Source organism: Humulus lupulus, chromosome X (genome assembly GCF_963169125.1).
Source record: "Humulus lupulus chromosome X, drHumLupu1.1, whole genome shotgun sequence".
NCBI classification, from domain to species: Eukaryota; Viridiplantae; Streptophyta; class Magnoliopsida; order Rosales; family Cannabaceae; genus Humulus; species Humulus lupulus.
The window spans coordinates 200,623,350-200,639,269 of NC_084802.1; the positions used below are offsets into that span (position 1 = coordinate 200,623,350).

The following is a 15,920-nucleotide window of genomic DNA, read 5'->3' on the forward strand; positions in this document are numbered from 1 at the left end:
AAAAAACCCCGTATAAGATTTTGTATCCCCTTGATCTTTCATGTTTCCAGCCGTGTAGATTGAGCCTTCAAAAGTTTTGAATAAATAAATCTCATTTGGATTTTTGATTCTTTATTTTGGCATGTTAGCACACTATACTGTGACTTTCATCTCATATGCATATATGCATATGCAGAAAGAAATGAATTTTGCATCGATTTCTCTTGCTTCTTCAGTTTTGTAAAGCGAAGGCTTCAGATCATTAAGCCCTCCTATTCTTATCTCTCTCTCTCTCTCTCTCTTACATATATGCAAATTTGGGACTGCCATATATCAAATTTTTTTTTTTTTCCACCCGAATTAAAAAACACGGCTTAGTTAATATTTTGATTAATTGAATTGTTGCACCTTTCGACTTATGCCATTCAATGAGGAATTAGACTTTGGCAAATTTTATTTTCTCCATTTAGGGGTCTAATGTATCAAAGAGAAACATAAAAATTTGAGTTGAATTTGGCATCATAATGACATAAAAAATATTAATCTTTCCTTTTCTGCTTTGGTTATATATCGAAAGTCAAGTGAACCAAAAAAAATTGGAGAAACTACTAATCAAAAAGAAGAGTAAAGAGTAGGAAAGGAATGAATGCATTTCTTAAAAATATTTACCCTAAAGAACTGAGACTAGGATAAACAGTAGTTTTTTTTCTTCTCTGTTTTTGTTCTCTTTTTCTCTCTTCTATTTTCTTTTGCCAAAATTCTCTAAAATAGTTCTCAATCGACTGGCTTTTGTCCCTTTTCATTTATTTAGCAGCAAAAAGCGGGGTGATAAACCTTCCTGGGATAGAAACAACCATTTCTGCTTGCCAAATTTGCTAAGCAAGATCAATGTAGCTGAGTCCGGTGTGGTTAACCTTTGCCACCAACCATGGCTTTAACCCCATGATCTTCGTGAGAAAATGTGTGCCCTGTATCTGAAATAGTGTGTAATGGAGTATCGGCATATAGTGTGCCTACCAGTCTAAAATATGAGCATCATGTTGAACCTACAACCTCAGAGGTAACCCAACAGAGTGTGGCAATATAATGTTGTTCCTACAACTATGCGGATTTAACAATCTCGCATCCTTCTCTTCTGCTGAACTTTTCTTTGTCTACTTTCATTACTAACAGTAGTAACCTATAGATTTATGCACCAAATTATGTGGTGCTGACAGCTTCCTCAAAACTATCTATCAGAACATCTACATTTCTTTTCTGTGAAACAAATCAGAAGTAAAACTAACATTTAAAACCAAAACACAACATAAAGAAAATGGCAATATTAACAGCACATCCAGAGTGCTAGCTTACTAGCAAAATATAATACAGGCAATGAGTCTGCACAAATATTGCTATTAAATGGTGAAACTAATTGCTAATTCTATATCCTACCATCAGAACATAAAAAAAAAACTTAACAAACAATTTCATAGAATTTCTAATTACACCGCAAACAAGATCTTATAGAACATTTCGCTGAGTTTTTTTCTTTAAAGGATAACAAAGTAGTTCTAGATAAACAGCAACGATCAATATAGCCACCAGAAAGAAAAAATTCTTATTCAGCTCTTGACTGACCCGCTCGAGAAGAGAGGATGATACCAACAATGAGACCATATAGAGCAAGGGCTTCAGCAAAAATGAGAATTAGAATCATACCGACGAAAAGTTTTGGCTGTTGTGCATTGGCCCTACACAGAAAAAAGAAAGGAGAAAAGCAACGCAAATTAGGGCATTCTTTATTAATAACAATTAAAACCCAAAACAGGTGCTTGAAACAGTTCAGCTTTAACTGATCAGATGTCCATTAATACCATTCATTACATACCTTACCAATGCAAATTGATTTTCTTTTTTAACACTACTCCTAATAAAATCTTAGGGCTGCATACAGGCCAGCAGACCCTTTAAACAAAATTTATATTGCAATAAATATAATGTTTAGTTGTATAACAGTAACTGATGATGAGCAACACTTGATGTTGAACCTTAATTTCTAGCAAAGTATTTCTTTGCTAAAAGCCAAAGCATTTTCTGACTACAATTCACAATAGAACACTATATGGAAAGTTTCTTAAGATAATATATAAACAACTAAATTAGGGAATATAACTATGATTCTCCCGTAAGAATATCAAAATCTCAGGGTATACACCAAATATATAAACCAGGATCATTAATCATATCAATTCTAGTAGTTGCTCACTATGGCTTAAAAAACAAAAGTTAAATACAATGCTAACGATATTATAAACCTTACGTAACTTCGAAATCGTCCTTAAAATCGAAGACTAACCCCTATGTCCATTCTCCCCCATATTAGAACCTAAGCTTAAAGACCATTTGTGTATCAAGTATCAACATCACATTCATGTTTGAGGCATAGATTAAACTCAGCCCATTAATATATACTACATGAAAACAAACGCGAATAAAAAATTTATGATGTCTAAGCTCGAAACTTAGGAATTAGAAATAAAGGGAAGAAAAGATATACCTAACACCAGCATCACCCACAATCCCAATAGCCATACCAGCAGAGAGGCCAGCAAGACCACAAGCGAGACCAGACGAGAGATGAGCATAGCCATCAAAGAGATAATAGGATTTAGCCTTGGGATTAATACCAGTACTGATGATAACAGCTATGATGAGACCGTAAATACCCAAAACTCCCGCCATAACCACTGGGACGATCGACTTCATGACCAGCTCAGGCCTCATAACCCCCATCGATGCAACTCCAACACCACTCTTGGCCGTTCCATAGGCAGCTCCCATACCTGAAAATCACCTAATCAGAAAACTAGATAGATCCAAACCCAGATGAACCCTAGATCTATATACAAGAAGAAAACGAGCTCAATCGTAAAGAATTCGATTAGTATAAATTAAAACAAGTGACACTTAAAGCAAAGGTGGGATGAAATTGAATTACAGGAGAAGACGAGGGCAGCGGCGGCGCCGAGGAAGCCGAAGAATGGAGCAGTTTCATCACCGCTGAACGTTGACGACATTTTGTTCAATAGAGAATTTGATATACGTTTTTTTGTCGACTTGTTTGTTGATCAATTTCATAAATCATACATGTTTTTATATATAATAAAAAAAAATTCCCGATTGCGTCTGCTTTTGTTCTCAGCCACGATACTCACGCTTGAACCCGTTACAACCAGACCGCGGTCCCCACAATACTCAAATTTTCGTGTTCTGGTTTAATTAATTAATGGATGGACGAATTTCTCCTTTTTCAGATTTTTTATTTTGTTTATATTTGGAATAGTTTTGTGCATGTTTTCTTTAATTTTAAAATAATATTATAATTTTGAAATTATAAAAATAATCATATAGTGCATCTCTTTTTTATATAATAGTGTATATTATAATTATTTAAAACATCTTATAAATTTTCAAAAAAATTTGTTTAATTTACTAGGACAAAATAAAAGTTTTCTAAATACTTGTGAAATAAATTATATAAACTTTATTTTCAGCACAATAAATTATTCAAAAATTTACAATGTACATTACCATAATATATATATAAATTACAATTATCATTAAAAAAAAAAAAGACTTTAGTCGTCCCCTAATTATACATACTAAATATTAAACTTAAACAAATAAATAGTCGTCCCCTACTATAACAACTTAAACAATATATATATATATATATAAATATCAAACCCAAAATAAATAAATAAAAACTATATAACATTGTAATCATACATACATAACTCTACAAAAATAATTATACACAAGATTAAACATACCAAATATCATAATAGATTCGGTGAGTCGGATCCTAATACCGTCAGGAAATTTCGAGATTATAACACTAATTTCCCCCACCCAACTTAATGAGATTTTTCGTGAAGTTGCACTATCTTTTTGTTTTTTTAAAAAATAAAATAAAATAAAAATGTATTTAACTATCTACAACATTTATAGCCACTTTGTTTTTGAACTGTGATAGTTTTGCAAAACTAAAATACGAATAATGATTTCAACATAATGATTTGGAGAAGAGATTTGCTTTGACGCGTTCCCTAACGATTGAATTGAGAATTTCTTATCCTGGAAACATAAAAAGAAATAAAAATAAAAAGCCCATTCTTCCCCACCCACACTAATAATAATAATAATACAAGCTATGCTAATATCTGTATATCACAATGTTCTATTATTAATAAGTAACATATCTCATAAGGCTTGACATAACTTCAACCAAGTAGCCAAATGAACCAACCAAATTCAATGTTAAGAGGAGGATATTATGCCATACTAATTGAGATTTTCCCACATATAGATTCATCGATTACACTTTCACACAAGACTCTTTCCATTTTCCAAAGAGACAATCACATTGAATTTGAAAGCTTATGTACAAAACAATAACCTGAATATCCCGGACACTGCACTAGATAAAGATACAGCCACAGCATTCTTCCCAACCTTTGTGCTCTGTCCACAACTAGTAATAAAATTAGATCAAAATGGTGGAAGACATCTCCACCACAAAGTTCAATTCTCAACAATGATAATCAGCCTTTTTCATTAGGAAATTAAATCTAAATAACATAATCCATTATTCATATAGAGAAATAGAAGACATACCTCTTGGCATTAGCCACACCTTTTCACCATCCTAGCAACATTAAAGAAGAGTTGTAAGCATCAACGTAAACAAGGGAAAAGGCAAAAAGAACAAGAATAAAGTTCCAATCTTTGCATAACACAGATTACAAGTAACCATGGAATATTACTACGTCCATCATAATTAAAGCTCGAAACAAAAACTGACTATGCTATTCTTAAGTACCTCACCTTATTTGGCAGAATCTGATGTTAAGAAACGGAGTAACATAGGTGTCTTGTATCATTCCGGTGCTTGGATACAAAACACCATTAAGGATATACACGCATACACATGAAAACTCAAAACAGTTACTGGAAAGTAGACTTATTGCCCAACAAATATAGGCAGCAAGTAAACGAAAACAAATTTTTTGCTCAATTTTTGGAGAGCAAAGTGAAGAAATTAATTAAACTTGAAAAATCAGGGCAATGTCGAAGTACTTTAGACAATGAATGATAAATATTCTGTGTTCGTTTTGTTGTCCCTAAAACAGTCCTACACTGTACAGATTTAAAAAAAAAAAAGTCAAGACAATTAGTATCTCATCTCATCATTGGAAACTCAAGGATCCCTGAATAAAAACTAGGGCTTAAACCTTCCACCCTTGGATGCACAACCTTGATGAATGATAAGTGATGCCTCTGTACCATTATAATGCGCCAAAATGATGTACAAAGCAACTTGTGTCAACCCCATCTGTAGTTGAATTTGTTCTTGCCATTTCCAAAATATCTCATATTCTGGTCTGCTCTAAACACATTTTGAAGAAGTCACCATATTTTGGGTGCATGGGAGAAACACCGTATCATTTTACGGGCAATGGCAATGCTATTTCATTCTTCAATTGCACTTTCGTATCATTAAAAAACTTATTTAGCAGTTCAAATCAAGTACCAATCTTGTGTCACCATGCCACCACCAATGTGCACTGAGATCATGCAGGTGCGAATTGCTTCATAATATCTCAGATGAAAGCGCATTGAAAACAGATGTTAATCAATCATTATGGCCATCACGATTTTACAATTGGCTTCAAAGCTGCCATGTGCCTCTCAATTAATCTATCCACAAAGGCACGGATCTGCAAGGGTAAGATTTCCATGAAAGCTTAGTAAACAACAAGTACTACAATAGAAAGATTTGTTCATCATTTCTGAGATTTAGACATTCTCAAACAATGGTGAAAAGTATATGCTAACAAAGACTGTAGTTAATACAAAAGCTATGGTAAGAAATACCTACCAACATGCTAAAAAGTAGAAACAGTTCTTAAGAGAGAATGTAGAATAATGAGACATCACAAAATAATACTCCAAAAATATTTTATGAAAATTTCAATGCAGCTGTCATTTACCTACATTTTGTTCACTTTGAAAATACCATCAAACCTCAACACAATGCAAAATGACTTTTTATCTCAAGTTAAAAATAATAAAATACTCTTATAAACATTGAAGACCGCATGGATTTCTATTAGGAATTAGAAAACAAAAACACAACTGTGAATAAGAGATCGAAGGCTTAATAACAAACAAATGTTTTGCACACCTTGTTCCTACGCTTAAAATCAAGAAACTCAGAAACAGCCATGGCTTTCTCTGCATCTGTAGCTAGCTCCATAACCTGAAAGTTAAATATATAAAAAAAATGTGAATCAGATCTAACCTGTTTTAATATTACTAGTATCATTTAGAACATATCACCAAAAAACAAAGATCATATATACAGAAAATAACAAACCTTAGTCGCACTTTTCTTCATTATTGACTTGTATCCCTCTCTATCTATTTTTTTAGCTTTATACAGGGGCATGAGCAATGACGCAACATAGTCCACAACAGCCTGTTTTATACGGTCTGCCCCTCGATGATGACCTTTTACGGATTCCTTGTTAATGGTAACCTGTGAAACAGAGCTCTCATTTGCTCGTCCATCAAACTTCCAGGAGGGTTGTTTTGAACTAGCATTTGAATCTTCCTCATCCCTGATATGCCCAGATGGATCAGAGAAATTGGATTCTGCTGCTGCTGCTGCTGCTTGTGATTGCCATCTCTCAATGGCATGATAATCCTTAATTCCCACACTACCAGCTGTGTCAACCCATGCTTTTGTATAAATGCTGCTGTCTGCAGCAGCACTCTCTCCTGAGTGCTCTCTCAAGTTCAATTGACTAGCAATCTCATTTGAATGGCTTCGCTGAGAAAGGTTATCAGCTGAAATTCTTGAATTATCAAGGTTGACACAAGTGGCAGAGAAATCAACAGACCAGTCCCTCACCCTGCAATTCCTAGAGTCTATTTCTGACAAACAATCTTGTTTTCCCATAACGCCACCAGACCATTTCCTCCTAAAATCATATTCATCCATTTGAGCATATTGCTCACGTCTAGCAAATTTGTGAAATGAAGGAATCTTGGGAAGCTGCAGCAATGAAGTGCTTTTTGCCTCTGACGATGTATATGCCTAAAATGGTCAGCAATCGTTTCATGCAAGAAGACAACAAAACAGAGTCAGATAGTTCATCTAATATAATAAAGAATTATAAGTGAGAGAGAAAGATAAACTATGGTTCATGAAACAATCTATACCTAAATTAAAACAGCTCTACAACACCAAACTATTTCCTTTGAAAATCTACCAGCGCTTCATTTATTTTCTAGGTAACACAGTTGCATCCCTATCGCTCAGGCAGTTCAGCAAGTAATAATAATGAAAACATGAAAGAAAAAATTCATTTACAGGCACTGTTTCACAGAGTGCAGATGATTATGGTTTTCGATATTACCATTGTGCCTTTTATCAACGCCATTGAAAAATAAATTTTGGATGTCCAAAAGAGATTTTTAATAATAATGGGAATTTACAAATACAGAAATTTTGAAAAATTATACCAAAAATCATATTTATTTAACAGTTCGTTTTCGTGAAATCACTCAACATGGCTGTCAAATGGTTCAAATACTACCAAATAAGAGGAAATTAAATTAACGTCCATAATAATTTTTAAACAATACCAACCAATGCAAATCTCTCAGAGAAGAATTTTTAAATAAATAAAAAAATCCAATGGAAAACAAACCTCAACAGCAGCAAGCGCTGCAGTGCGGGCTGCTTCTACAGCAGCAATTGCAGCCTTTTCTTCTTCAGTCATGGCAGTAGAATCATCTACCTCAACATGCAAACTGCTTGTTGAACCTTGGGACTTTAATGAATTAGTTTCTGGTTTTAAGGTAGTTGCTGAAACTTGAATGTTTCCTCTGTTCTCAGAGGCACCATGATTTGCATGTAGAGGTGGCTTTCCTGAAGCTGGATCTTTAATGGGTTTTCTCTTTGAAAAATCCACAGTAGTTGCTTGCCTTGAGAATTTCAAACCACCATTAGAAGCTTTTTCCTTGCGAAAGACATCTAGCCACACACTAACCAGTTGACTTGCTATGGCACGTATATCACGGCTAGTATGAACACAAACCTTTTCTTTTACAGTTTTCCCAATGCCTACACCCAAATAAGAAACAACGGGTTACATAATGGAAAGAGCACATTTACTATATCATCACCATTTTACCTTGTGCTCATCCGCAATTAAAATATTATGTAGACATAAATATATATATATGCACACACAAACAGACTGCAAATGTCTACATGTAGAAGAACATGCTCAAATATCTTTAAACAAAAGCTGCAGATGAAACATCAGGAATACAAATAACATTTTCAATCTAGCTTATTGGGAAGGAAAGAGCAGAGAAACACAAATATATATAAGCTGATTAACCATGACCAAATCCAAAGTATAGTTAGATATTCAAAAAAAAAAAATCTATTGTGAAACAGATAATTATTACTGTCAAGGCAGGCCAAAAGTACTCTGAAACACAGAAAAGGTCAAAACTTAATCATTAATTAATTTTACAATGTACAAACACATCCGCATATGTACTAACGAAATTAAATATCCGCAGGCAGATATGAATGCACAAGATAAAAAGACACAATACCAGATAAGCGCACAGCAAGTAAGTCTGTTGAAACAAGGACAAGAAGACGAACACAGTGCCGCAAGAGCTGGGTCCCATCCTTCCCCATTGAGTCCTGTTATAATTACACAATCAGTACCCTCAGAAACCTTGTACATTAAATAAAGATCAATGCAGTGAACCGAAAACACTATACAAAGCACTAGAAGAAGCAAGGTACCAGTATCCATGAGTTGAGAGTATTCAGCCCTTCTTTGGTGCCAGCAAAGGACTTCAAGATAGGAACAGGAAGATTCAAGAACTCTTTCACAAGATGCAACCGTCCAGCATTAGTTTTTGTCTTAAAGAACATATCCTTTAGAAGAGTTTCCTTGGTCAAAATTTGGGCTCCATCCAAAGAGTCCTTATAAAGTACATTGGACAATTCAACTGCATCAAGTCTCCTTGCTAGGTCTCTAACTTCATCCCTTTCAGAGTCTGATTGTCTCTGTAATGCCTCCATTGCCTCTACTTCTGCTGTGTAATCATTTCCGGTAGTCAATATATCAATTATACGAACTGCTTCACGAAGTCCACTCATCATAGCACCACCAACCGTGTCAGGGTGCTCCTTGCAAGTAGCTTCACCGGCAAAAAATAAGCAATTCTCAACGGGCCTGCCTAATATATCATAATCTTCTCCAGAAGCTCCGACAGCAACATAAGAGTAGGCACCATAGCTGAAAGGATCCCGACCCCAATCTGTCACAACAGATGCAATTGGATCAGGTACTGATTCCTCCCCAAACAATTTCCGGAGAACTACTACTGCATGTTTTACATGGTCAGAAGAGCTCATATTTTGACCATCTATGGCTGCCTTACCGACCACTAGTGCTATAAGAACAGGAGCCCCAACTGTTTTCCTGATATTCCAGAACATAAAACACTGGCCTCTCTGATTCGTTTCCTCAGCAGTTGCCCCAAAGTAATCCACGGTATCATCCCAAAACACATCAGGAAATTCTAAAACTACCTTATTAAGAACTCCAAATCCAAGCCGCTGGACAGAAGAATGCTTCCACTGGGGTAATGGTGGGGAAAATTTTATTGTCTCTGCTTTTAAGCACCCAAGTGGCACTGTAACCAGGACAGCATCACCAAAAAACTCACCACCATTTGACGTAGAAACTTTGACTTTGCCATACTGGCCATCTAGAACTCCAGAAGCCTTTGTACTATATGAAACATCTGTTACTACATGATTCAAGTGTATGGGAAGTCCTTCTCCTAGAGACTCAACCACAGTGCTGTAACCCCCTTTGATCATACAATGAGCTCCTCCAAAACCACCATAAACATCATCCTGGTTCCAGTAGGGAAGAGAAACATTCTTAAGTAAAGCAGCACAACCATACTCCAAGTTGGCAAAATGCCAATCCATAACCCTTCTCTCAAGAGGACTCAAAAGCTCTTCACCAAAAGAATTTTTCTGGGGAACTTCGCCGTCAATACTTGTCTTGGATTCTACAAAACCATCCATGTCAAAGTGCTGTCTTTTCCCTTCCACATTCATCCCAAATCGTACCCTACGACGCCTTTCAAGAGCATATTCTAAACCCTCCTCAAGAGACATTTTCATAGCATGCTCTCCCTTCTGTGCAACAAGCAATATCATATCATCAAGAAGGCTGTTGAACTCAGCTTCTAAAGCTTCATCTAGATCTGATTGAACTTTTTGAGATTGCACAATGTCATAGAGGGGGCAATCACTGTTTAATATGGTCAACTCAAGGCCCAACTGAGCACAAACCAATGACGATGGATCTGGTCTTCTTTCAGTGGCAACATCAGCCTCAACACCAGTAATAATACTAGCACCAAGATCCACAGGAACTGATAGAGATGACCGATCTGTATAAACACGGCCTCCTATTCTACTCCTAGCTTCCAGTACAGTGACAGAGAACCCTTGTCGTTGCAAGTGGCGTGCAGCAGTCAGCCCAGCAGGACCAGCTCCTATTACAATGATTTTCTTTCCAACATCTGTGTGACATTGTGGATATTGATTCTCTTTGGCATCACCATTAGCTGCAACTTGAATATGGGATGACTCTTTTTCTAAATCCAGAGTCACAGTAGGGACTTTAGCAACTTCCAATGTTTCACAAGATATTTCAGTACTTCCAACATCTGTATTAATCAATCTATCAGACAATTTAGCATCAATGCTACTTTTTTCAATGAAATCAGCAACACACCCTTCAGATTCTATTGCATTTGCTGATTCAGTTGTCAGCTTTGAAACACACTCACTGCCTTTCATGGCTTCATGTGTCAGGTTTTCATTATTTAAATTAACTCCATTTTTTGCTTCAATTAAAGTTTTAGAGCTCTTAACCTGACCAGTAATAAAGGAAACTCCATCCTCTGAATCAGCAACTGAAACACCAGAACTTTCCTCAAAAGGCTTTCCTCTAAGAAGCTTATAGTTATGCTCAGTACCAGATTCTTCTTTGGCCTTCTTAGAAGCAATTCCAAAATTTATATAACCCTGTTCGAAAATTTAAAGTAAACTCTTAGAACAATCTAAGCTGAATGGAAAAGATAATTCCAACCCCCCCACCCAAAACCTGTAGTCATGTATATATATATATATGTGTGTGTATGTGTGTGTGTGTGTGTGTGTGTGTATGAAGATGAGATATTAAAGGAATTTAACATATCAATTTCAGCGAGACACAAGATCTCAAATTATGATCAAGAACTAACAGACTTTACAAACTTACACTCTGATCAAGAAACGCATAAATCTCCCTAATCAGGGAAGTAGGAGGTGATTCATTAGAAGAAGCAGTTTCTGTAACTCCACAATCAGAAAGAGGCAAAAGTCGACTGAAATCTTTACTCCAGAGACCTAAAATTTGATTCCTGTGTTGCACCAAGCAATGAGAATTGCATTTAAAATATAGTTTTTTTCAGATGCATAACACAGCAGAATACTGATTAACACAAATAAATTGGGAAAATTCAGCATGCCTCCTATACTTTTGTTTGAAAGTAATAAGGCTTCACACCATGAACACATACCAGGCATTCCCTTGTAAAGTAGCATTGTAATTCAAAAGAGGGAAGTAAAGACTCAAACAAATACACTTCATATCCACCATGTTAAAACATTTGCATTGTGTAAGACATGACAGAAAAATCCAACATGGTACCATTAATGAATTGGTACGAAGACATATGAAAACAACACTCTTTTAAAACCAGATCCAATATAGAAAATACTAACCTGCATTCCAAGTAGTCCTGAAGGCCACCTCTGCGCTTCAAGATCTCCTTAAATTTAATCTTCTCAACAGGACCAACTGCACGAGCTTTAAGCCCCACAGACACAGCTGCTGCACCATCACCTTCTACCTCAATCCCAATACTTGAAGACCTGTCAATTTTCGCTCTCATACGGTCCCCATCCACAGAACATTGACTTTCAAGAAAACACTGATCATCCATTAGAGTATCCCAATCAGCATCCCCCTCATAAGCCATGTCAGGCCTGCGCTTTTTTGGCTTGCGCAAACGATTGGCAGCTGATAGCTTACCCTCTCTTTTGTCAGTGTCAGGTAAGGACACTGCATCTTCTAGGTAATTTTCATTTTCATCTGGAGCCACAGATTGCGGAGATGCTTCATGAGTCTCTTCACCAATCAAACTACAATCTTGGCTTTTCAGACAAGTTACCTTATGTTCTTCAAGATTTTGACGTACAGCAGAACCACACTCGTGTCCTCCAGTCAAAGTCGTCCGAATTTGAGACATCTCAACATCACATGTTACGGCCCTTTCCTTTAGTGGAGTACCATTACAATTAGAGCAATTTGGGCCATTACAATCAGTGCAATCTTCTTCCTTCTTCCGTGAATTAGAGGCAGTGCAAGGCAGAAGTGGTTGAACATGATGAGAATCTTTTAGACATTGATCAGAATCAGGCTCCTTTTGACAGTCTGATACTTCCAGTGTCTTTAAATGGCCAGGCAACGAATTACAGGATAGAAGTCTGGAAGAAGCTATGGTGGTTTCACCGGATACTATTTTATCCATCTTAGAGTTATTTTGAAATTCATTATTCACTAAGCTATCATCACTATGAGGTGGTGAAGTTTCTTTAGCAACAAAAGAAGACAAAGTTTCAAGGTTTACAACGGTCATGTTTTCTGTACCACTACACCTCAGTGAATCCTTAGAAACGCAAGTTTTCAAAGCACCTTTTTGGCCAGGAGCTACAAGTTGAACGCTGGTACACTGCTTGCTATCTCTGTCACAAACTTTGCTTGAGCTACAAGGATCCACCATAAGTTCATCTTGATCGATTGAACTGCAACCCACCGTGGCGTCATCATAAATTACTTTGGAACGAGATGCTGGATCCTCTGAACTAACTCTGGAAAGCCTACTCTGTTCTCTGTCGTTGGTCTCATACATCTCTTTTGGACCAGTAACCGGTCGAGACTTCCTCATTAAACCAGATTGCGCCTTACGGAAAAGTGATGATAACGAGTCTTCCAAATTATCCTCCGAATGTTGACTAGTACCTTCCTCTAGCACCATGCCTGAAACATTCTTGTCCTTCAAAAGTGAACACCCAGATCCCGTAGAATCCAAACCACCATCATTTGTCTTTGCAGCTGATTTAATCTTGGGTCTCTTCACCTTCGCCTTTCCTTTAGGCTTATCCTGTACCCCCATTTCCATAGTCATGTCAGATCCCCCATCACCCACTAATGAACCATTCTCCGCAGCTTTTGATACCAATTTAGCATCTGAACCACCATCCTCCATGGTTCCAGTGGAGGATGGATCCAAAGATTCAACCACAACCGAAGCAGAACTCCTTCCCCTCAATGCTGCAGAAACAATATCTTTCTTAGGGGCTTTCAACTTCTTCCTGAAACTCGCCAAAGTATCATTCATTCCCCCCAAATCCTCATCTTCGACCTCAACACTCTTGACCCTTACAACAGCCCTCTCTAATCCCTGCTTCAGCTTTTTAGGGTTTCGTTGTTTTTTCAACTTCAACAAAGACCCAATGGGCTCGTCATCCTCCGAATCAAGACCAACTTCGATTTGTTTCGATCTTTTCTTCCAAACAGACCTTTTCTCCTCCCCGTCCATTTTTTTCAGCCCTATCTTTCCAACAAATGTTCTAAGAAAACCACCCCTTTTTGTAACCCTAGCCTAGCTTCAGTGCCCACACCAACAAACAACGATCTCGAACACGAATCATTACCTTCAATTTATCCAAATTCAATCAAATAAAGCTCATACTTATGATTTCACACAAAAGCTACTAAGATAACTAAAAAAAAATGGAAGCTATAAGTTGAAACGAGGAATTTCTCAAAATGAACTTCTAACAAATTAAAATTTGCAAAATATACTGTCCTTTTATTTTTATTTTTAATTTATTTAATTTATTAAAAATAATGAAGTGGCACTCATTTAATTATAAAAAGTCACAACAACAAGCCCTAAAAGTCACGATACTCCTCATTTTCTCTTCCCTCACCTCTTGCTTTGTTACTCTGTTTAGACCAAAATGACCGGCCACTCCGTTTCCTTCTTCCTATTCTAATACCAAAAAGATCAATCACACTTTCTTCTTATCTTCTTCGTCCACAACCAATCCCTCTCCTTCTCCTCTTTGTTGTAAGACTAAAAAGACTTTATTTTTATTCTTCTTCATTCTCTATTAATATTTTGGGATTTTGTTGTTCGTTCTTTTATTTGCAATAATTATTCTTCCATAATTATAATAGACCACACCATCAAACGAACATGACTAAGTAAGTATTATAATTTTTTTATTTTTTTTACATGAAAATTAGTATTTGAATGTTATTTTTATCATGTAGAAATAAAAGAAAAAATAGATAAGATGCAATAATCAATTTTACACTTTGCATTTTGAAATTTTCATTATTCAATATTTGAAAATAAAAAAAAATGAAGTTGATTCATAGTAATCATTTGCAGAAGATATGAAAACATAGAGTATATTATGCGACCATGTGCAACCCTATGCGACTTTTATGGTTGCACATGATTTGAACAAATATGCAAATATAGACTATAAAGTGTGACTATGTGCGACCCTATGTAACCCACATGGTCGCACATGATTTGCAAAATATATGAAATATAATGTGCGACCTTGTGCGACCATATGTGTGGTCACACAAGGTCTTTTAGTTAATTTTTTGGTCACATAAAATCGCTTAGTTAATAAATTTTGGTCGTTTAGTTAAATTTGTAATTTATATTATAGTTTTTATATTTATATTAATTTATATATTTTTATTCATTTGACAAATTATTATTGTAGATGCCTAGAACCGTATTAACGACAGAGCTTCCTTGTATATCCCGTGTCATTACTACTAATACAGTTGCAAAATCTAAAGTTACCATCAAATCTCCGCTAAGTGTAATAGGTCAAATAAAAAATTAGCTTTCAAAGTCTGACAAGGTCGTTTTTAAACATTACACCAAGTTGGGTCATTTCTTGGACCTCGACACTCAAGGCTCTTTCCCTGACACCTTAGCAGATCAGGTAGTTTTGAGGATGGTAGATTGCCAAAAGAAGCATGAGTTATGGTTTTTTATCAATGGCAAACCTATGATGTTTTCTCTCTAAGAGTTTGCAATAGTATATGGATTATACACTAGTGGCAAACCAACACCTGAAGAAATGAAGGTTGTTTCTTCTGAGAACAATTTAAAGAAAAAATAATTCAAGGACAAGGTGCCTATTAAAATAGAGGACATAGCTAGTGCTCTAGATATCATACCGAACGAATGTAGGACTAAGGACAGAGTGAAGTTGTGCTTTATCTATTTGCTCAGTGCATTTCTAATAATGTCAAGTCCTAGTTCGATAATAGATCTTAAATGGCTACAACTATAGGACAAGCTAGATATATTTGACAAATATTGTTGGGGGAAGCTAGCATATAAGAAGCTAATAGAGCAAATCATGAAAAAAGATATGAAGAATAATCCCACTAAGAAGGAGATTAAGTGGAATTTTTTTAGTTGTCATTTGATATTTTTGGTAAAAAATTTGATTATGATTATATTTTTATTAAGTTTATTTATTTTTGGATATTTTTTATTATATTTTGATATATGATTTTAATTATTGTTTTGTCTCTTATAGATATGGATTTGTGAAGCAATGTCAAAGTTGGGCGATATGGTAGGACAAAGAATCCCAGGAAAACATATTCCTCGATGGTTTG

At 35.8% G+C, this 15,920-nt stretch overlaps 2 protein-coding genes across 2 annotated transcripts; both read right to left on the minus strand.

The window, feature by feature from the left end:
• Positions 1–1,286: 1,286 nt before the first annotated feature.
• LOC133805338 (V-type proton ATPase 16 kDa proteolipid subunit) lies at positions 1,287–3,196 on the minus strand. The gene is made up of 3 exons (XM_062243494.1): positions 2,960–3,196; positions 2,519–2,804; positions 1,287–1,712 (listed from the first exon to the last, which is right to left on the minus strand). Exons 1-3 carry the CDS (start codon positions 3,036–3,038, stop codon positions 1,580–1,582), a joined length of 498 nt encoding a protein of 165 aa, XP_062099478.1. The 5' UTR covers positions 3,039–3,196; the 3' UTR covers positions 1,287–1,579.
• Positions 3,197–5,018: 1,822 nt separating this feature from the next.
• LOC133805339 (lysine-specific histone demethylase 1 homolog 3) lies at positions 5,019–14,029 on the minus strand. Its single transcript, XM_062243495.1, has 8 exons — positions 11,915–14,029; positions 11,409–11,550; positions 8,861–11,173; positions 8,662–8,755; positions 7,740–8,155; positions 6,401–7,123; positions 6,209–6,283; positions 5,019–5,741 (listed from the first exon to the last, which is right to left on the minus strand). The coding sequence occupies exons 1-8, from the start codon at positions 13,792–13,794 to the stop codon at positions 5,673–5,675; spliced, it is 5,712 nt and encodes a 1,903-aa protein (XP_062099479.1). The 5' UTR covers positions 13,795–14,029; the 3' UTR covers positions 5,019–5,672.
• Between the last annotated feature and the right edge of the window lie 1,891 nt (positions 14,030–15,920).

Coding starts and splice junctions, on each gene's coding strand:
- LOC133805338 (XM_062243494.1), bottom strand. CDS start 3,038: ATGTCGTCAACGTTCAGCGGTGATGAAACTGCTCCATTCTTCGGCTTC. Junction 2,805..2,959: donor CGCTGCCCTCGTCTTCTCCT/GTAATTCAATTT, acceptor GGTGATTTTCAG/GTATGGGAGCTGCCTATGGA. Junction 1,713..2,518: donor GTGGGTGATGCTGGTGTTAG/GTATATCTTTTC, acceptor TTTTCTGTGTAG/GGCCAATGCACAACAGCCAA.
- LOC133805339 (XM_062243495.1), bottom strand. CDS start 13,794: ATGGACGGGGAGGAGAAAAGGTCTGTTTGGAAGAAAAGATCGAAACAA. Junction 11,551..11,914: donor CAGGACTACTTGGAATGCAG/GTTAGTATTTTC, acceptor GGTGCAACACAG/GAATCAAATTTTAGGTCTCT. Junction 5,742..6,208: donor ATTTTAAGCGTAGGAACAAG/GTGTGCAAAACA, acceptor TTACCCTTGCAG/ATCCGTGCCTTTGTGGATAG.